Here is a 23,487-nt window from a genome sequence, read left to right as displayed (position 1 = left end):
TCCCGGTGTTGGCCGAGAAAGTTCATCAGAATTTTCCGGCGTGGTTCTTCCTTGTCAGTCATTCAGATAGGACGAAACCCCGAGGTCTCGTATACATATTGCAGAAAAAATTTCAGGAGGGGGTTTGCCAGGTTCCGGTTAAGGAAATTTGACAGTTGACAATGCATGGTGCCATCATCGTCTCCAAATTACGTAGGCACTGAACTTTTTAAAGAGAGAAATCCAACACCCCGTTTGACGTCAGTTTTTAAATGATGAATTGATAGGATCAAATTGTGATATCACATAATTGTCTATATAATTATCTCGCGCTTTGAATGTCCATCCAATCCCATCACGCCCCCCCCCCTCCCTCCTCCGAATCCGCCCCCGTAAATGAAAAAATGAAATGAAATGGGGTACAACGTCCTACTGTTCTGCTCGACTGGGCTAATGAAGACGGGCATACGCCATACAATGTGCTATGAGGGAAAGTTTGCCTGGCCAGCGGCACTACTAATATGACCTGCTCTTATATCGAATTCCAACTGCAGAGGGATCATTTTTGTGCCTTCCGAACGACTAGACAGCTGTCTATAAATGTATAGTCTGTCAACTTACCCATGTTATACCGTCAGTGAGAGGTTTACTGACATTGACACCGTGGTTAATGAAACCTTCAATTTCTAATTTAACACAACTACTTCCTTCCATTCGAATTTTTCTTAATATTTCTTTATCAATACCTAAAACAAATCAAAGATATTCCTTCAAAAATCAGAAAAAAATTATGCTTAACGTCGAGGACAACTATAATAGTAAGTGCAGGAGGACCGCACTACACGCAAAAAAAAAAATCTACAAGATAAACCTGCGGACAAGACAGAAAATAGACATTGTACCAAATCGAGTGAAGGTATCTGGGGGCCATACTTAAGCGTCCACTGAGCTGTACAGTAAAAGACTATTCAGACAAATATAAAAGACTGTTCAGACAAATATAAAAATCTTAATAGGAGCACATTTAACAAAATCAGATTGAAATACTGTTTTTTCGATTACTAAGAAAGTCTGTCCAGATACAAATCTTAATAGGTGCAAATTTTACAAACTCAGACTGAAATATTGTTCGTTGACTTGAGATTATAAGGTTTTTGACTAATATTTTTCTCGTTATTGACATTGCATGGCTTATACAATTCTTTTTTAGCATTCCGATGATCTTAATTTTTATAACCACAAAGAGCCCAAAGTTAACACAAAGGGAACGGGAAGAAAAGAATTGCTACAGGCGAACTATTACTGGTCTGAGTCCTTCAAAAGTTGGTCAGAACTAGGTAAGACTCCTGCAGTTTGTAAGAACTGACTGCAGACTGCAGAACGGTGTATGTTTATTCCATGTGGATGGACACATGGCACCATCCCACGAATCTAGTCCAAAACTTATTTACAGTCTTTCTCTTCGCCCCCCCCCCCCCCCTGCCCTTTTTCGCGGCGATTTTCGTTCACTTATTGGTGTAGAATCGACGAAAATGATTTGAATATACAATTTCTGCCAAAACTTGATAAATATTCAAGATTTTGAGGCGGAAGGATAAGAGAATTGAGAGGTTGGTTACGTTGAAATGTAGCGCGGACAGTTGGGTGTTTACTCATATGCTACTTCCAGTTTGTGTATCTCAAGATGTCCATGGTGAACCTCATACATGATGTTGAGCAAGAGGTTGCCGTGCAGGGCCGGTTTAAAAACCCACAGAGGCCCTGTGCACTTAAAAGATTTTGTTGCCTCCATATATGTAATTCAAAATATTAACAATAATACCACAACACGTCATTATTAATTGCGACAAAACAGTATGAAAAGACAAACATTGAAAAACTACATGTAATTGAAAGTTCAGCATCAAAGCGTACAATCGTCGGGTCAAATCTAAATAGTAAGGCCATCTGCAGATTTTGTCAAGGTCACGAGATGTAAACACTGTTAAGGCATCTGATTGTTACCAAGGATTGTGGGGTAGGGTTAGGGCAAAGTCTAAGTTTAGGGTTAGGGTTAGCGCTAGTCCTGCTTACATCTCGTAACCTTGACGAAATTTGCAGATGGTCTTAATATTTAGACCTAACCCAATCATACATAAGTATTGCAGCGTTTCCTGTGATATGTCCCCCTTAAAATTCTACCGCCGTATCAGCATTTACTCTTTGTCAGCATTGTATAGTTATAGATTCACATTGTCGTTAAAAGGGGAATTATGTCGACCTTGCAACTGAAAGCAACTGGGAGCAACTGAAAGCAACTGAATGCAACTGAAAAAAGTCGACCTGGTCGCCTCTTACTACTCAAAGCAACTAGTTGCAGTCAGTTGCACATGTTCAACTTTCTGCAACTGGCTGCAACTAACGGCAACTAGTTGCAGTCGACATGGGCGTTCTTGCTATTGTAGTCAACTCGTTTCCATGGAAATAACATCACGTGATAAGAGACATGTGTCATGTGACTTTACAAATAAGCAAATGGAAGCGAACGAAGACGCCCACTTTTCAATTTTGATGATGTCGACAATAATATAATAATATAATTGTAGCAAGACCGACCATGCCCTTGGGTTGCTTCTTCTAAGTGATTCGCCATTTTGTTGATCACATGATAAATAAAATAACAGTCACGTGTTCAGCGTGATCGCTATCAGTTCCGAGTCGACATACGCGCTCCGAATTCAGTTGCTCCCAGTTGTCTTCAGTTGCTGATATGATCGACATAAGCACTCTTGCAACTGACTGCAACTAGTTACTTTGGGTTGCAAAGTCGACATAAGCCCCGCTTAAAGATCACCATTCTGTAGTTAAAGATTAACATTGTATCGTTATTGATCCACACATGAAATCGTATTGTTAATAGTTCAACATTGTATCGTTATAGATGTACATTGTCAATAAAGATAAACATTGTATCGTAAAAGGTCAACATTGTATCGTTATAGATCAACATCATAGACAATATAATATCACTTGCTAACCTTTATCATTATGATGATTACACATAATAGACCAGGATTCACTGCCAAGTGGTGCATAATCAATAGGAAAATTATTATCCACATCCAGTATCTTGACATCACTACCATTCTGTAATACAATTACACCCATCAACCTTATACAATTACACCCATCAACCTTATACAATTACACTGATCAACGTGTAAAACTTAAAGCTGCAACATATTGAATACTAAAACCGAACATATTGAATACTAAAACCGAACATATTGAATACCAAAACTCAACATATTGAATACCAAAACCCAAACATATTCCATACTTAAAACCCAACATATTATTCAATACTTAAAACCCAACATATTCAATACTTAAAACCCAATATATCCAATACTTAAAACCCAACATATTATTCAATACTAAAACCCCAACATATTCAATACTTAAAACCCAACATATTATTCAATACTAAAACCCCAACATATTCAATACTTAAAACCCAAGAGAGCTTTATACTATGCACAATTAAAAGGCAGACTTACAAAACACATACTGGCCCAACACTTTCCTGTCGTTATTTAGCGCCAGTTTCTCATCCCAAAGCATACGTATCGTGTTGATATTTTGCCCTATCGATATGAAACGTAGACCGTAGTGCCGCAATCCGAGGTTGGACAGCAACCCTATTCCTTGTCACGTACAAGCGGCAAATCGAAGCCATGTCACTTGACTCAATGACAGACCTTCTGATCCAACGCGCACACGTTAACCATTCGGCCAACCAACCCCGCGTCGGCATTAGCTCAGTCGGTGCAGAACAGCAGGACGTTAACCCCATTTTATTTCCTGACAAAGAATAGGCTTGCCAACCTTACCTCGTGGATTTTCTCCGAATAAATAGTATTTATATTATTTAGTTACGGCTAACTAAAAGTACAGACAATTGTCAAAAATTTGAAGAACTTACATTGAGTAATAATTGTATTAATTCTGGGTTGTCACGGTAACAAGCAATATGTAATGGCGTCCACCAATCATCATCCTGTTTGTTAACGTCTGCTCCCCGAGAAATAACAATTTCGGCAGACGTCACATTTCCCTCTATACAACACTTAAAAACAAAACAACACGTAAGGTCAAAACCTCGAAGAGAAAAGTTCGTTAATAGGCTACCAAGGTAAATTTTGCTGAAACAACAACAACAAGGTTTGAATGTCAAAACTGGGGATCAAATGGTCTCTAATCAACTGGTGAATTGTTTGAATACATAAGGGTTGGAAGGGGGCCGGTGAGACTCAGTCGATTAGACGTTGGCTTGCTAACCTGAAGGTCACGTGTTCGATCCCAGTATTGGTCGAAATAGTTCATCAGGATTCTCCGGCGTTGTTCCCCCTTGTCGGTGGTGTAGGGCCTGGTACGAGATGAAAACACAAGACCGAGTTAACAGGTTGGTGTGCAGTAAAAGAATCCTTTACAGTTGGAATTCGAAATAAGAGTAGGCCGTAGTGTCCATGTCCGGGCAAAATTTCTCCCACAGCACACTGCATGGCGTCTGTATTGGCCCAGTCTGTGCAGAACCCCATTTCATTTCATTTTCATAGGGGCTGGGGCGGGGGCGATCGACTAATCTCAATAGAATAGACCTTTTCACGAAATATGGTATACTACATCCGCCAAAGTAACATGCTCTTGTATGTGACTATTATTACACATATCTACAGCGCACAACTGCCACAATAATATGCAACAGGCCATATTGCATTTACATAATAAAAGGCGATATGACAATCAATACAATAGAAGCCAGAACGAACGCCCTCTTTCCTTTTATTCTCAAAGGGTTAAAGGTGCATTATGTAAGATTTTGATAAAGAGGGGGTCGTTCTTGCTATAATAGTTCAAATATAGATTATAAGAAATGAATATATTTAAAATTTCAGTCAAATTACTTTATTGTGAGCGAAGTTATGACTGCTCGAAGAATAGCTTAGTCTCGATTTACATGGCTACAATTCTTACGATAATACACAAAATCTCGGTTGTCCATTTTTAAATGGAGGGCCTGACAAGGACAACTGTCTAGTCCTTCGGGTGATACGAAAAACCGAGGTCCCGTGTATACATTGGTATGCACGTAAAAGATCCCTTGGCGGTTGGAATTCGATATAAGAGTAGGCGATAGTGCCGGTGCCCGGGCAAAATTTCCCTCTTAGCACACTGTATGGCGTATGCCCGTCTTCATTAGCCCAGCATAGGAGCAGAACAGTAGGACGTTAAACCCCATTTCATTTCATTTCCATTTTAAACTAAATTTTAAATGGCGATCTGCTTCAATCGATTCAACCAGTTGATTACGGGCTTGTATTGTGAATAAGTATCTAATTAATAATATATATAATATTTGAGGGCAAAAGAAAGACCTGCAATACGCAGATTTAGTTCTTACATAATGCATCCTTAATGACTTCGTCAATAACGTAGATAGCAGAAGAATTAAGAAATCACAATAACTATTCGTGGTGTTTTTCTTTTTGGAACGGTTTAAATTGACATTCATGCATGCTTTTATATTTATATGGGATTCCGCGGTTTTCCTAACTTTGATTTAGAGCTTTAAATGAAAGTAAAAATGCAATGTCATCTGCATATTGTGAAAGACTAAATTGATCGAAACGATATAAGGACACTAATACTTTCATTAAAACAATGCACTCAATATAAAACAAAAACAATCGTATATTAGTCTCGAAATAGCCGAAGTATTGTCTTGTCGGGACGTAAGATTTCAGTAACGCCTATTTAATAAAACTAAATTACTTTCTGGTACTAGTTTGTCCCTTATATCCTCTAAAGTTAATACCAAAAACAAACAGCTTACCTTGTGTAACAAAGACAATCCGTTTCCTGTCGTAAAGTTTGGATCAAATCTTTCTTTCGCTAACTTTTGAACTGTAAAGCAAAACGGCACATCAGCACCCATAGTAAACATTTTGCATATCAGAACAGGATACACGGAGATCCAAGCAACTCGAAATATTGTAAGATCTAAGGAGTTTAAGATGTTGGGAGTTCTCAGGGGCTCCAGGAACGGGGAGATTCGAGGAGCTCGAGACATTGGGAAGTGAAATGAACTCGAGATATTGGGAGATCTAAGTAGCTCGAGAAATGGGAAGATTCAAGAGAAGATCTAAATTTATATTTGGAGTTCTTAAGAGCTCGGGAAATGGGGAACTTGAAGGAGCTCGAGATATTGGAAGTTCTCAGGAGTTCGAGAAACGAGAAGGTTCAAGTAGCTCGAGATATTGCTGATTTATAATGCCCATTTTGATTAATGTTTTATTGTAATTTTTTTCTTACGGTCATTTATTTGTTTTATTATTAATAAATGACGTTTAAAACCATAACAAGATGTTTTAGTTGATTCTTGGATTGAGACGCACAAAAGAATGACATTCAACTCCATTTCATTTTCTTCATAGTAACAGTGATAATTCACAAATCGTGACTACAGTCTATATCTTGTAAATGGCCTACCTTGTAAGTCATCACCGTCTTCTATGGCTTCTTGAACACGATAATTAGAGTTAAAGCCCACCTTGGTATTTTTCTTATTTGGTTTTCTCGGTTTTCCCAACTCCAGACTATCATTAGCTGTGTTTTGGATATAATTTTCAATTTGTCTTTTGCGAATCTGCTTCGTTATTTTCAGTCGTTCTTTCTGCGGCAACGCTTCCAACGTATTTTGGTATATTTCGGTTTCCATGGTGATTCATTAAATTATAACCTGTTTATATAAACAGAAATGAATGAAAATAAAAAAGGGATTAACGTCCTACAATCCTGCACCATACGGGCAAATATAAAGTGTGTGCTATGAGGGTGAATTGTGCCAGGACAGCGGTGCTATGGCCCCATCGTCATCCGATTCCAATTGTTAAGGGAGCCATGGTGACTAAGTGAGTAAGACGCGGACTCGCTAGCCTGGGGGTTCCGTAGTTGGCCGGGAAAGTTCATCGAGATGACCTGGTTAGGTCTCCCCTTGTCAGTGGTGTAGGACAGAGTGCCTGGCAAGGGAAGCTGTCTCTTCGTTCGGATGGGACGAAAAACCGAGATCCAGTGTACACATTGGTGTGCACGTATAACATCCCTTGGCAGTTGGTGTGCACGTATAACATCCCTTGGCAGTTGGTGTGCACGTATAACATCCCTTGGCAGTTGGAATTAGATATTAGGGTAGGCTGTAGTGCCCCTGTCCGGGCAAAAATTCCCCCCGTAGCTCACTGTATGGCGTATGCACATCTGCATTAGCACAGTCGGAGCAGAGTTCTTCTACTGTGAAGACTTTTACGTGCACACGAGTGATCGGTTTTTTGTTCCATTTGAAAGACTAGACGATGGTTCTGGCCCTCTGTCCATGCACCACTGACAAGGGGGGACCACACCAGAAAATTCCGATGAACTTTCTCAGGGATCGAACACCGGACCTCAACAACGTCTTACCCAATGAGCCACGGTGGCTCACCTATTATCTAGCTTCTAGAACAGGCTGACACATAATCAATGATAAATAATATGGAAGAAATAGTGGCCTTCGTAATCTAGCCGTGGAAAAACGTCCCGGGTTTGAATCCCTGACTGGGCCGAGTAGGATCTCTGGGATTAAGAGTAGACAAAAACGCTGCTAGCCGAGCATATCCTGGGGAGCCCACGGTGGCTAAGTGGGTAAGACGCTGGCTCCCTAGCCTGTAGGTCGCGTGTTCGATCCCTGCATTGGCCGAGAAAGTTCATCGGTTTTTTCCGGCGTGGCTTCCCCTTGGGACACAGTACCACGGGTTTTCGTACCACCCGAACGACTAGACAGCTACGCTTGAAAGGCCCTCCGTCATGCACCAAAGCGACAAAGAAATAAATGTATAACGTTCTATTTCACCAATTCCAGGTACCAGCGGTAGAAACTACATGTATTCTGCTACTACGAAGTAAGGTTAATCTGCCATTAATATGTACGTTCAACTTCCGCTTCGATATAGAGGGATATACGTTATATAATGCATGTCTATACAAATAAACTCGATATCAGTTAGGTATTTATATAGAAATTTTGAACAATGATGAATAGAGTGTAGATTCTAATATGGTCTAATGATTGAATGAAATTGGTGTGGGCGACCTACTTTTCTTCAACAGCAACATGACTAATAAAGGTGGCCATACGTCCTACACTGTGCTGGGCTTGGGGGGTGGGGGGATTTTATTACGTGGAATAGAGAGTACAACAGTACTACAAACTTTTATATGTGAATTCCTCAAATGAAATGAAATGGTGGTTTAACGTCCTACTTTTCTGCACCAACTGGGATAATAAGAACGGGATCGTCTCAGAGGACAAGTGATGATGCTATATAAAAAATTGAACAAATTACAGGTTAAAAAAACAGGTAGAAAATACACCTCCAAGCAATTGGTGTATTGTGTAGATCTATATCGACCCGAGCGGAACGACTTATACTTCGGCCCCTATTGGTATATATACAGTACCCAAACCCCTTAAATACGACAGTAGGAAGCTCTCATCCCTTATATCTACTATAAAACTTACCTAATATATCATTAATAAACTACACTTTGTCCCCTTGCCTTGTTGATAAATACTCAAACCCCTTTCTATATAATATACCTAGGTACGTAAAGGAATATATAATGTACCTACCTATTAGGGTAATATGTCTATTTATAGATTTGAAGGCCGTTCACGTGACTGGTATAGATAACTTTAATGGATATATAATAGTGAATATATATTACATGAGAACATGCTATAAGAATGAATAAAATTAATTTGGGTTTAACGTCCTACTATTCTACCCCGACTGGTTAGCACGTGTGCGCTGTATCATAAGGTCTGCCATTGAGTCGGCTGGTGTGGTTTCCATTCCCCGGTTGTACGTTGCAAGGAGTAGGATCGCTTGCCCAACCTCATGGGTTTTCTCCGACTGCTAAAGACCCTTACGCACAAGCGAATTCTTGAAATAAAATTAAACCAGGTGTTAGTCCCGAAATGACCTAGTTTGTGTCGAGTGGACGTTACCCCACTATCGAATTCCAACTGTCAAGCGTTCTTTTACACTGGACATTGGTTTAGCGAGTTCACGTCCTACGCACTAAACCACCGTTGTTCCTTCAATGAAATTAATTTGGGTTAAACATCTTACTTTTCTGCCCCAACTGCACAAATGAAGACGGAATATTTAATAAGATAAATAAAGACAGAAATAGATTTTGGGGTTTCTATCTTAAATAAACAGGAAATGGTATAAGATGTTCCAGAAAGTATTACATATGCGCCTTTTGCATTTTGATGATAATCTAATCAAAGTAACAATGTGCCATTTGCATTTTTATGTTAAATACCAATTCTTCACGGCTTAATCCACGCTAATACGTGTAGTTTAATGGTCGAGAGCGAGACATTAAGTAATATATTGATACAACACGAGTTGTTTCAATATATTACGCAATGTCATAATGCTCGACACCATTAAACAACTTAAATTACAGACACTCGCGCGTGCTTTGCAATGAAATACGTCACGCGGGTCCAAAATTCGACCAAGTATAAATAATGTACGCGTGGCACATTGCCTGTACCATTATTTGAAATAACGGTACGCCAACATCAAAGGATGACGTCACATCTGTGTTTTAATTGCTCAGATTGATTATTTAATATTTAATACCTCACTCATAATATTAATATCCAGGCGGCTTGGATTACATTTTGGTGGATACAAAATGGCTGCGGGCTTATTGCATAGTGGAGAGCATATAGATCGATGACATTTCAGTTCCAGCTATCCTTGTAAATACTGAACAGATGGAAACCATTTTTTGACTGATATTCCTTTTTAGAGATTCCACTTTCCCTATTTTCAAAATTCCCCATCCATGGATTTAATAATGATAATGGATTTAATAATGATAATGTAATAGTCTATTTCCGGCTTGTTTAAATAACAAAAAGTTAACTGTAAATAACGACCATCCGCTTCACGTTTATAAAATTTGTGTTCGATCTGGGTTCTAAGGGAAACCAAGATCGGACTTTGGTATAGCGCTCGTTACTGCTGCACATCAGCATTCAAAGGCGCTTTACAAACCACACACATATTAAAGAACATAACAATCATATAGAACACAATATAGGACAATGGCGGTTAAATCACTTATTCCGGGAATGTGCGCTTAATAATATTGCGTTTATAATGCACCATTTCCATGCAGTTGTTCGTACATTTTTATTTTCGCTCTTTTATTACAGACATAAGACGGAACAGTTTGGTGAAATGAATTGGAAATAACAATTAACGATACTGTGACTAAACCTTCTCAAATTACAATCGCTATCGTAATACAAAAAACCCGAACTATTTTACCTATGTTAAGTACAGAAATACATAAGTGGTATCAGTCCCTCTGTGGAAATTATTATGGATATAATACATGTATAGAACACTTCTATGTGATGGCTCACTAACAGGGGCTTTCCGGCGTGGTTTCCTTGTGGTGGCAATGGACAATGTATAGTAGTTGTTCGGGTGGGACGAAAAGAACCCTTGACAATTGGAATTCGAAATAAGGGTAGGCCGAGCAAAATTTCACCCGTAGCACACGGTATGACGTACGCCCATCTGCACTAGCCCAATCGGTGCAGAACAGTGGGGACGTAAACCCCATTACATTCACAATATTGTTCAAAAGGCGCTTTACAGGACAACTTTCACAATTATAAGATACATGAAAACTGAATAATATAATAAAACTATAAAATATAAAAACAGATATAAAATGATAAATAATATAACAATTATATTTACTGGGGAATAAAGTTATTGAATGAGATTTTAAACGTGATTTAGAAAATAGAGGAGTTTATTGCTTAAAAGAAAAAAGGCTGTTGGCCTATAAACTCGGTCATGCTTTTGTCAAGCAACAAAACATATGAGATTGCCATGTAGGTGAAATACATCTATCTAAATAAAAATAGATAAAATCAAAGTGTGGATGTGTATGTATGTACATGTATGTATATTCGCCCTTCACGCTTCGTCGCCGCGCTCCACTCCATACATATGTGCTATGTATGTACATGTATGTATATTCGCCTATAACGTTTCGTCGACGCGCACCCCCCCCCCCATCAAATCAACCAGCACGACACCGTGAATGTTTTAGCCATAGCATTTAAGCCCCAGGCCGGGGGCGAATTGGTCCCCAAAGTGGGACATTCTGGATTAAGTACATGATTCTGAATTGATACGACTGTAAGTACTGTCGGTACTGTAAGTATCCTGTTTGACATTCAAAATAATTATTCTAATAATGTCGGTATTTTAATTGGTGTAATTTATCAGGATGACATTTTGATAGAAAGATTTAAATATGTTTAAAACGATGAGAAAACATGATTATTTCTATATCTATTGCTGAATAGGTTGTTAATTCACTATTATACGATCATAGGAAGCATAACTAGATGGGGGGGTTGAATGACCGAATGGTTAGCACGTGCGCGCTGTATCATAAGGCCTGTCATTGAGTCAACTGACGTGGTTTCGAATCCCCGATTGTACGTGACAAGGAGTAGGGTTGTCTCCGGGTCCTCAGGTTTCCTCCCACTGCTAAAGACCCCTACGCGCAAGCGAATTATTGAAATAAAATTAAACCATATGTTAGTCCCGAAATTACCTAGTCTGCGTCGAGTGGACGTTACCCCCCCCCCCCTCTCTCTCTCTCTCGTCTAGGGCTAGATCTATTTGTTAAAGGGCACATAAGATGGACAAGGAAACGGCTTTGCTAACCTAATTTTCGTCAAGGTCGCTGAGATGTAAATAAGGTTAGGACACGTGATTGTTGGAGAGATTGTAGGTTAGGTTTCAGAATTTGGGGGAGATGTTAAATCTCCACAAAAGCACTCACCTAGGGTGATGAAAATTTGGTTCGTGATATTTCCTAGTTTTATTAAAAATACATGAAATACATCAGATTAAAATTTATATACATAATTGGTTTCACTGGGGTTTTTTTTTTGGTGTTGGTGGCGCGGATGGTCTTCCTTCGGTGTTTTTTATTATTATAGTGAGAACTGCCAAGGTAGGACTGTGTATAGATTCCATATGTTTAATGCTTTATTTTTAACATATTTTAAATATGTGTCTTAAACAGTGCAACTATTGCTTTAAATATTATGTTTAGTCATTATACCAGCATTTAATAATCTCTCTGTTAGATAGTACTAACAAACAGTTACTAATAGAGACACAGAATATAAACTAAATTATCCTGATTAATGTCAAACTACTTGATTACTACGTATACTTATTTTTGTGTACCTACTTAAAGATGCATTATCTAAGAGCTAAAACTTTTTATTGCAACTGTTGTATGAATTATTATTTAGACATTTATTCACATGACAATCCTATGATCAACTCTCTAGATCATCGGATGGCGCAGATGTAAACGGATTGAAATACGATTGCCATTTAATGATTTAAAAGAGGTCCCAATTAACAAGTAACGTTGCTACGATAATAAACAATCCATGTCAAAACTTTAAACAGTGAATGAAATTTTCAATATATTAATTCTTAATTATCTGTCAATTCAGGATTTTTTTGGTATATTTTTCCTTTGTAAAAATATTCAGAATGACTTTTTAAAATTTCTTAGGGCTAAAAATATTCTGATATTAAGGTTATTTTTCGTACAACTTTTTGCGGTAGTATTCTCAATTAATGGTTACATTTCGTTTGTAGGCTACATATTATGTATGACAAACATTTCAATTTTAAAAAATGTCAAAGTGGTGGAATCAAACTGAGATATCGTTTGATAAGGTTAATTCTGTGTTTCATCAGAACATATTGAGTTGTCATTCATTAAATTCATTCCATCTGAGCATGCACAGTTATATGGCGGTATAGATTGCATCATGTCGGTAGACAGAAATTGGAACATCCACCATTATTATATCCACACAGACTTGGAAATAAAAAATTAAAAATATAGTTTAAAAGAATAGAATATAATAACTTGTTACCCACCCAAACAAAATAGAATATAATAATTTGTTATCGCCGCCCCCGCCCACTTTTACATATCTTTACAAATAGATACTCTTACCCCGAATCTCACACATAGTGGCATTATTTAATCTAACTGCGTTAATCTAAAAACAAAATATGATCGGTGGATCTATTATAGCACGAACTGTCAGCTCATTATGTAAATCGCTAAATCGTACATAATGCATCTTTAACTACAGTGATGAAATTTACACTAAAATATCATGGTTAATGTCAAAGTATTGCTATATATAATTTAACTATAGATTTAAGCTATTCATTTGAAACTAGACTTTAGAACAGACATGTTGAATCTAGTGATTTTTCTGTGGATGCTTCTACCATTCTATACTGACTGTATAGTATTCCCTAGACAAGGTAAACCATTTATTTTTCTTATAGCACGGTATCTATAGTATTCCCTAGACAAGGTAAACCATTTATTATTATTATACCTTTCTATACGGTAACCATAGTATTCCCTAGACAAGGTAAACCATTTATTATTATTTTACCATTCTATACGGACTGTATAGTATTCCCTAGACAAGGTAAACCATTTATTATTATTATACCATTATATACGGACTGTATAGTATTCCCTAGACAAGGTAAACCATTTATTATTATTATACCATTCTATACGGTATCTATAGACAAGGTAAACCATTCATTATTATTATTTCTGCCATTGTATAGCAACATGCTGAAGAGTGGTGTCAGAGGACAAGTTAATCTCACATAAAATGCGGGCGTATCACGGAATCTCAAAAACATTGACCGCTTGGGCACAGATGTAATCAATATCCGCGCTGTCTTATCTTTGCGACAAATAGGCCGTTAAACCTCATTTCATTACAGTTGTTAGTTTTTGGGTTCAATAGAACCTAATTGATGGCATTCGACCAGGAACCGAGCATGACGATGCCCCTCAATCAGTTCGCATTTGTCCAATGAACAATTATATTATACTAGAAGAATGCACGGCTTTGCTCGTGGGTCATAACCCCGAAACCGGAAGTGGTAGACTAACGCCACCTGGCCTATGTTACTCCCTGGTCCGAGCTACCCCTTTTCCCCAAATTGCAGACTCGGGGCAGACCTAGTGTAGCCGCCAACCCCGAACAGACAGACAAACAGACAGACAAACGACAGTCGCAAATATTAGTATAGATAGATTTCAGGTCGATCGTATTTAACATAGCGAAGCCTTAGGCATTCTTCGCAACATCGTGGCCACCAAAAAGTACAACAAAACAACAAGAGGAAGAGTAGGACTCGTCTAGTTCCATCGCAGCACTCACTTATTGCGAGGAGCCGCGCCTGCACGTGCTATGTGGCAAGTTGAGTTGTTCTGGCTATAACATTAGGATGGATAAAGTCTATGAACAAATTAAATCAGATAAATAAGGACTAGTCAGTCACCGGGTCGGATTAAGCTTACATGGGCTCCCTGGCTGAATATGGCACTTGGGCCCTTGCTTCAACAGTCGGGCATATTTCCGTGCACCCCGTCCCCCGGTTGCCTTACCGTAGCTGCGAAATTTTATTCCCCTAACGCATTTCATATTTATTTATGCTAAAAATAATTCAACAATTCACCCCCTTTTATATGGCCCTGGCTAGACTAGGTCCACCCGAACAACAAGAAACAGGTACTGTATTAGAATTATAGGTGTTCCCCACACAAAAAAATGAAGAAATGGTGTTCCACGTCCTACTATTCTGCTCCGACTGGGCTAATGAAGACGGCCTTACGCTATACAGTATGTGATGAGGGACAGCGGAGGTACGGCCTACTCTTATTTCGCATTCCAACTGCCAAGGGACCTTTTACGTGCACGCCAATGTGTACACAGGACTCTCCACAAAAAAAAAAAAAAAAAAAAAAAATAGCTTGAAATCTAACAATTTCAAGTTTGTTGTACATGTGGTTTGTGTGTTTCGGGTAACTTGTCAGATAATCAAAATTACAAATTTTTCAGATGAAGGTCCTCTGATCGCCGTGTTGGATTTTGATAATAAAATGGATATCTTTGATCCTTCTGATGGAGCTGATGCTACTGCTATTGAACGAATCAACTTAATGGGTGGACGGGGCGGTGCTTCTTGTAGCATTGACTTTAATTACAGAGGCAATATGATTTATTGGACTGATATATTTATTAATAAGGTCTACAGGTAAAATAGGATTTATTGGACAAATTTATAAGGGTCTATAGGTAAATTAAAAATATGAAATGAAATGGGTTTGAGATCCTACTGTTCTGCGCCGATTGAGCAAGACGGGCATACGCCATACACTATACGATGTCCCTCGGCAGACCCTCTGTCCTGCATCATTGGCAAGGGGGAACCACGTCGGAGAACCCCGATGAACTTTCTCGGCTAACACCAGGATCGAACACGGCTCAAGGTTAGCCAACAAACATCTTACTCATTGAGCCGCCGCGGCAGTGTCAGTGGCACAGTACGGACGTAAGAATTACATCAAGAGCTGTTCGTTCTTGCTATAATAGTTCAAAATGAAATAATGAGATAATGAAAAATCGATATATTGGAAATTGTATTCTAATTTCTTTATTCATTCTGAGGGTAGATAGTATTTAGTGATGTAGCAAAGATTGTTTATTATCGTAGCAATTTTAAATTGAATTATTAAATGGCGGCTGTGTTTCAATCCACTTATATCTCGACCATCCGATGATCTGGAGAGTAGAATATAGGCATATCATGTGAATGGATGTCTTAATAAAATGTCTTTCTTTTGGTTTCAACCGTTATATAAAATATTATTTGGAAATTTATGAAGACAAGTATATAATTGCACATTTTATTTAAATTGTTTAAGCGGTATTAGAACCAGAATATGACACAATTATATGGAATACAAGTTACTTGGTAAAGACGAGAGAATACTGATGGAAACGTAGCTGGAAATAAACTTCTAAAGTAATTTGTGTTCCATATAATTTCATAGTTTAAAGGCCGATGGTGGTGATCAGGAACAGAAGGTTATATTGGAAGATGATTTGGCTTCACCTGAAGGTCTGGCGTATGATTGGATACATAATAATTTATACGTCAGTGACTGGCGACTACATAAGATATTGGTAATTAACCCAGAAACTGGAGCCCGGAAAACTTTATTAACTGATGTACATGAAGTACGTGACGTGGAAGTCGATCCGAAAACTGGGTAACGCATTTATTTTATTTATATCTTCAGATTAACAACCACCGACGTGAATGGTTTTGGTTTAAATATTTGTTAGAACTCTAGCCTCAAATCATATCTGGAATAAGGGTTTACAGCAATTATAGTAGAAATACGGTTTGGAGAGAACTTGTATAGGTTCTTGGCTGTTGTTAAATCCTATTCAGTTTATCGAATAAATTCTTTAAACAAAATACTGTTATCAATAATTTCTGACATTTGATATAACGGGAGATAACTACTTGTACCATTAATGGATTTCCATAATTCTTTCTGTACCCATGCCCTGTTTATGGGTATTTTTGGGATTTAAACAATACACTGATCTTAGCCAAGGATGACATCATTGGATATTTTCGCCAATATTCAATTTTATGTTAACATTAGAATTGTTAGTATAACTATAGCATTTATTTGACAATTATTGTAATTTTCATCTATCCCTAAATCAAGTGTGTCCAAACATTTTGCCAGGGGTGGATCCAGGCATTTTTCCAGGAGAGGGTTTGCCGGTTTCTTTTTAAGGAAATTTGACAGTATTGACAATGCATGATGCCACGTCTCCAAATTACGTAGGCATACATACACACTGTCACTAGGCTTTTTTAAAGAGGGAAATTCCACACCCAGTTTGACGTCAATTTTTATAATGAATTAATAGGATCACAATGTGATACAATTTCATTGATGCAAAGCATTAATTGTGATATCCCCTATGTCTATATCATTAACCCGCGCTTTGAATGCCCATCCCATTCCACCAACTGATGATAAAGGATAAATCACACGACCGTGACGCTTTTCTCCGCTCCCCGCCCTCTGGACTCGCTTTTGTTTTGCTTGGAAATGATCGGCATTAGTTTACAAAATTTCTCATCTGTTTTATACTGTTGGCATACTGGTAGATGGGAGAGGGGGTATATGTAGCGAAATGTCACTCCTAGAAAATCTGGCTGTTAATAAATATTTTATTGCCTAGGTGGTTATACTGGATAGCTGGATGGGATGAAACAGCTGTGTTAATGAAGTCAACATTAGATGGACAGAATCAAGTTGTAATATCTTCTGATTTAGACAGACCAAAGAGTTTATCTTTAGGTGAGATTCGACTATTTGAAATTCACGATACAGACGTCAAAGTACACTGGACTTTTGGAATCAAGTAGTTGTTTGGTGTTTGAAATTCTAAAATCAAAGTAGTGCCAACTTCTAAAATACACGTATCTACGTATCCAAGTATTTGAAATTCTGAACTCAAAGTATTTTAATTTCTGAAATCCAAGATGTTTTGGCTTCTCAAATCAAAGTACAAATTATTGACCCCTATAACTATATGAGTATACACTGACATACGTACTCTATCTATAATATTCGATAACACTAAATTACGACCTTAGGCGTAGGAGCCGGGGGCTGGGGTGCTTGGAGGCTGCACGGGCAGTGTATTTCCGTTTTTCGGGCACAAACATCAGAGAATGAGACCATATATATATATATATATATATATATATATCATAGAAATCTAATTGTAAAATGATATAGCTCGCGCTTTGCGTTTTGAATACTCGTTTTAGTTAATGTTTCGGGTGACAAAGAAAACTTTCGGGCAAATAGCCCAACTGAGATTGCCACCCTACGCCTATGCTTGCGGCTGCCTCAACTTTCAAATAAGCTAGCTGCGAAAATATTTATTTAAATATTGCTTTTAAATTGATTTTCTCGAATTCGGTCCTGGATCAGGACACCAAGCCATAAAACGCAACACAGGAGATCGGCGGCTAATCGAATATGTAATAATGTCCTGCTTTACCTCTTAAATTCTTGTCTTCACGATGTGTTTGGAAATGGACTTCGCATTGTGTTATTTTAACAATAACACCGCGTAATCAAACATCGTGACTGGTAGAAAAATTATGACATCTAATATGTTATTGGGATACACTGCCCCTAGCTCTACACGTGTAATACATATAGTGTGAGTCGTAGACAGATTCTGGTATCTATTAGTATAAGTGTAATAGTGTGAGTGGTGGTCAGATACTAATGTAATATTAGTATACCCCGTCTCTAGATCTACACGTGTCAAGCATATAGGGTGAGTGGTAGACAGATTCTGGTATCTGATGAGTTGTATATATTTATAGATTATGATGAGCAGAAATTGTATTGGACTGAAGTATATCCTGTAAAGCTGATTAAAAGTATTGGTGTCGATGGAGAAAATCTCACAACAGTTCATCGAACAGGCGCTGGCCGTAGAGCTCCACCACAATTCATGACTGTATCGAGGGTAGGTCCCGTTAAACATACATTATACAAGAGCTAAATCTGGTCTTTATTTAGTCTTCAGATGTCATAGAAATTATAAATTAGATCTTTATTTACACAACAAGCACAAAATCAACTCTGTAGACCCATGGATGGCTTGGATTCAGCTTGGATTTAAACGGGATTTCGTTGACTGATTTAATTTTAAATGTCGTGAGCGGAGATTAACCGTTACGTTGACGTCATACTCCCGGATCGAGGCTAAATGATAGAGTGTACAAAGCGAGACCGCTGCTGAGCGATGCCTTGACAAATGACATCTAAACTATTTAAAGTGCAATAAACTAAACACAGATAATGACAAATTATACAATTCCTGGAGACCGTGTGATGACTAATACAGACGGACAGGTCTTCTGTCTTAATAATATCAATAAAAATATTTTTATTTCCCCAATAGGCACGACGACACTGCCACTGGTGTAGACCTATAGATTTATCATAATTGTATTATATTATGTCCTATATTCAATTGATTTAATGCATGCCCAAAATACAAGTAAGAATGAAAATTTACCCTCTCACTCATTTTGTCCAATTGTTATAAAAATCCAAAAAGGTAAAACAGTGAGAGGATAAATTTTAGTAAAACACAAATTCGGATATGATGACAGCAGACAAAAGACAGCAGAGTTTATGTAGGTGGAGTTAACGCCTGTCAATCAAACGATCGGCCATACTAAGAATCAGTGAAGATGGAATTCAGTCCCATTTCTAGTCAAAAATTACACTGGTGATAACTATGTTCAGAATAAAGTAATTTGACTGAAATTTTCAATATATCCTTCTTTCATCATCTTTTTTTGAACTGTTATAGCAAGAATGGCTAACTCCTTATAAAAATCTCCCATAATGTATCTTTAAGCGGTACTATCACTTTCAACAAGAACTGAAATGAAATACAATAGGGTTTAACGTCCTACGGTTCCGCACCGCAGTGTGCTATGAAGGAAATTTTACCGGGACAGCGGCACCACGGCCTACTGTTTTATGGAATTCCAACTGTATATTAAACAACTATAGATTGAAATAAACACAGTTCTATGGAAAACAATTACTGTATTTTTAACGAAGCTACGTTTCTTAAATAATTATTTTGTCGTTTTCAAGCCAACAAGGTTGGTGTTCCATAGAACTGCTATGTTTATTTGAATGTACTTGATTACTAAATGCCGTTTTAGAACTGCGATGTTTATTTGAATGTATTTGATTACTAAATGCCGTTTAAACAGTTAACTATAGACTAAGTATCACCTTCCACAAGACATGTGTAATATAATAGCAAAACAACCATAGACTGGATTAATAATCTGATCAGAGGCGTGGGGCCAACTCCCTCTTTGTATGCCCGCCCCCCCCCCCACCAAGTCTCAAGTATAGGACCAACTCCCTGATTATATGCCCCCCACCCCCCAGGTCTCACGTATAATGTCAACTCTTGGACTGTATGCCTCCCAAGACTCAAGTATAGGATCACCACCTTGGCTGTATGCCCCCAAGATACCAGTATGGGGTCAACACCTTGGCTGTATGCCTCCAAAGACTCAAGTATAGGGTCAACTCCTTGATTGCACCCCCTCTCCCCCTCAGCCACAGACTGGAGTATAGAGTCTGGGAAGTGTGAGAAAGGGGTCTTTTAATAGAAGGAGATGATAAGCTTTTTTTTTATTTATCGTAGCCGGTATTACCTGCTGGCTTTGTGTGTGCCCTCTTGCAAAGACTCAATTATAGAAATGTGAGAAGGAAGTCCTTATGTAAACGCATAAGAAATCAAGTTTTACGTGCGGGTATTACGTGCAGGATTTATATGACCAATACTGAATGAATTGTTGATTTTCAGGACTATATCTATTGGAACCAAGCTCATCAAAGTATAAGACGAGCAGAAAAACAACAGGTAACTGAAATTACCAGGTACGGGAAACTAGAAGAGCATGGCGACTATGGCATCACGACAAATCTGTTTATGGGCATTCTTGCTATTGATCCAAGAAAACAGACAGAAAGTAAGAAACTATACAGTTCTTTATTGTATTAAAGATGCATTATGTAAGATTTAGATAAAGAACTGACAGTTCTCGCTATAATAGTTCTATTAAAGATGCATTATGTAAGATTTAGATAAAGAGAGAGAGAGAGAGAGAAATGGGGTTTAACGTCCACTCGACACAAACTAGGTCATTTCGGGACTAACATATGGTTTAATTTTATTTCAATAATTCGCTTGCGCGTAGGGGTCTTTAGCAGTGGGAGGAAACCGGAGGACCCGGAGAAAACCCACGAGGTTGGACAGGCGACCCTACTCCTTGTCACGTAAAACCGGGGATTCGAAACCACGCCAGTCGACTCAATGACAGACGTTATGATACAGCGCGCGCACGCTAACCATTCAGCCATCCAACCCCCCTTTAGATAAAGAGCAATAATAACTCCCAGGATCATATTTTTTTAAAAATTAACGCAGTTAGATTAAATTATACCACTTTGTGTCACGATTCGGGGTATTTATTTGTGAAACTATGTAAAAGTGGGCGGGCGGATAACAAATTATTACACTCTATTTTGTTTGGGTGAATAACAAGTTATTACACACTATTTTGTTTGGGTGGATAACAAGTTATTATATTCTATTTTGTTTGGATGGATAACAAGTTATTATATTCTATTCTTTTAAACTCTATTTTTAATTTTGTAGGTCCAAGTCTGTGTGGAGATAATAATGGTGGGTGTTCCCATTTTTGTCTACCGACATTGATGCAGTCAATTCCGCCATATAACTGCGCATGCCCAGATGGAATGAATTTAATGAACGACAACTCAACATGTGCAGATGAAACACAGAATTAAATTTATCAAACGATATCTCAGTTTAATCCTTAAAGCGGTGGACACACTAGCCGAATGATTCGGCCGAATCAATCGGCGTCGAAATTCGCCTAGTGTGTCCACTGTCATTCGGCCGAATGATTCGCCCGAATCAAACAGGTTTGATATATTCGGCCGAATTATATTCGCCTGGTGTGTCCGCTTCGCCGAAGCATTCGGCCGAATATAGAATTCATTAGCCAATCACCACTCATATCGAGAAGTCACGTGATAGATTGAAGACATAGACGCCGCCATGTTTAATCACGAGACGTGAAAGGTGATGCAATCGACAGGTTGAATCGGGCGAAGCATTCGGCTGTGTGTCCATCCATTCGGCCGAATAAAATTCGGCTCCGATTGATTCGGCCGAACGATTCGGCTAATGTGTCCACTGCATTAGTGGCATTCAATAATTAATAACAATTAATTAAGTATGGCTTCATATTGTACATTTATATATATAGACCCTCCAGTTTATTAAATGTCATTAAATGTTATTAAATGAGTCAACTGGCGTGGTTTCGAATCCCCGGTTGTACGTGACAAGGAGTAGGGTCGTTTGTCCAACCTCGTGGGTTTTCTCCGGGTCCCCCGGTTCCTTCCCACTGCTAAAAGACCCCTACGCGCAAACGAATTATTGAAATAAAATTAAACCATATGTTAGTCCCGAAATGACCTAGTTTGTGTCGAGTGGATGTTAAACCCCATTTCTCTCTCTCTCTCTTTTGGGTTACCAGCAAACAGAATAACTATATTTAACCATGTCAAAACGTGTAATCATGTCAATACTGTAACCAAGACAATAGGTGTAACCATGACAATACATGTAACTATGCGAATACAAGTAACCATGACGACACGTGTAGCCATGTGACAATACATGTAAGCATACCAATATTTGTAACCATGGCAATACATGTAACCTTCTCGCTGCATATAATCATGTCAATTTGTGTAACCATCACGATACGTGTATACATGACAATACGTATAACCATGTCATTACGTGTAACCATGACAATACGTGCAACCACAATATGTTTAACCATGCCAATAACCTTGACTTGACCCCCATCAATGCTAGTGACAGATTTTAACATCCACCATATTTGGATTACTAGGTTGTGATGTCATTTCCCGATTTTAATCTGCTCATTTCACCCCACAGCAAAAGGTATAGCGTATGGATAGACTCATAAGACCTTAAAATGCACTAATTTCACTTATGAAGTGCAGCTGTTCGACTTTGCAATGTAAGCAGTGCCGGATCTAGGGAAACCAAAGTGGGACACCCCCCCCCCCTTATTATGGGTTGAGTAAAAGATTTTTAATTGATACGTAAATTTGACTGTAGTTCGTAAATTAATCGACTTTCGCGGCTAATGATGCCTTATATAGACTTTCACTAGTCAATGGTTGGGATTTATACCTTGATTGTATTTTAAAACGCATCTCCTACAACAAACACATGTTCAATATTTATATGTTATTTAACTTGTGTTGCTCGCCAAGTATATACCTCAGAAAGCACCAAATCGACCCTTTTTGCAAAATGTTTTGTGGGGGGACCCCCGCAACCCCGTCGGGGAATTCGTACTGCTCTCCCTACGCTTTATATTTCTTAATTCAGCCCAACCTTCAATGACCTTTGCCGACCACCCTCAACCGGGCAACAAAGTAAATCCGGCCCCTGAATAAAAGTGCATTAACACGAATTCAAATTGTGCTTTAGTGTAATTATTCTGTTTGACATTCAAAATAATTCTTCTAATAGTGTTGGTATTTTAATTGGTTTTATTCACCAGGATGACATTATACTGATCGAGAGATTTACACATGTTTAGCAATTATACATCAATTTAAAAATCTCTTTGTCCGATGGTAAAGTCCAACACTTCAACTACTAAACAATTAACATGAAGGCCACAGAATATAAATTACATTATCCTGATTAATGTCAAACTACTTGATTAC

General features: G+C 38.2%; 1 protein-coding gene across 3 annotated transcripts; it reads left to right on the top strand.

Annotated features, from left to right (window-relative positions):
- The first annotated feature begins 13,362 nt into the window (after positions 1-13,362).
- On the top strand, positions 13,363-22,023 carry LOC126808917 (low-density lipoprotein receptor-related protein 4). Of its 3 annotated transcripts, none has more exons than XM_050533992.2 (7): positions 13,363-13,478; positions 15,086-15,281; positions 16,081-16,299; positions 17,297-17,415; positions 18,462-18,607; positions 20,486-20,651; positions 21,341-22,023. In XM_050533992.2, exons 1-7 carry the CDS (start codon positions 13,406-13,408, stop codon positions 21,490-21,492), a joined length of 1,071 nt encoding a protein of 356 aa, XP_050389949.2. In that variant the 5' UTR covers positions 13,363-13,405; the 3' UTR covers positions 21,493-22,023. The 3 variants fall into 3 exon arrangements, with proteins under 3 accessions (XP_050389949.2, XP_050389950.2, XP_055954278.1); XM_050533993.2 differs by lacking the exon at positions 13,363-13,478 and adding an exon at positions 13,693-13,711; XM_056098303.1 differs by lacking the exon at positions 13,363-13,478 and adding an exon at positions 14,251-14,439.
- Positions 22,024-23,487: the final 1,464 nt, after the last annotated feature.

This window comes from Patella vulgata, chromosome 1 (assembly GCF_932274485.2).
Source record: "Patella vulgata chromosome 1, xgPatVulg1.2, whole genome shotgun sequence".
Taxonomy (NCBI): Eukaryota; Metazoa; Mollusca; class Gastropoda; family Patellidae; genus Patella; species Patella vulgata.
The sequence above is the reverse complement of the archived record's forward strand: the minus strand, read 5'-3'. Positions and strand labels throughout refer to the sequence as shown.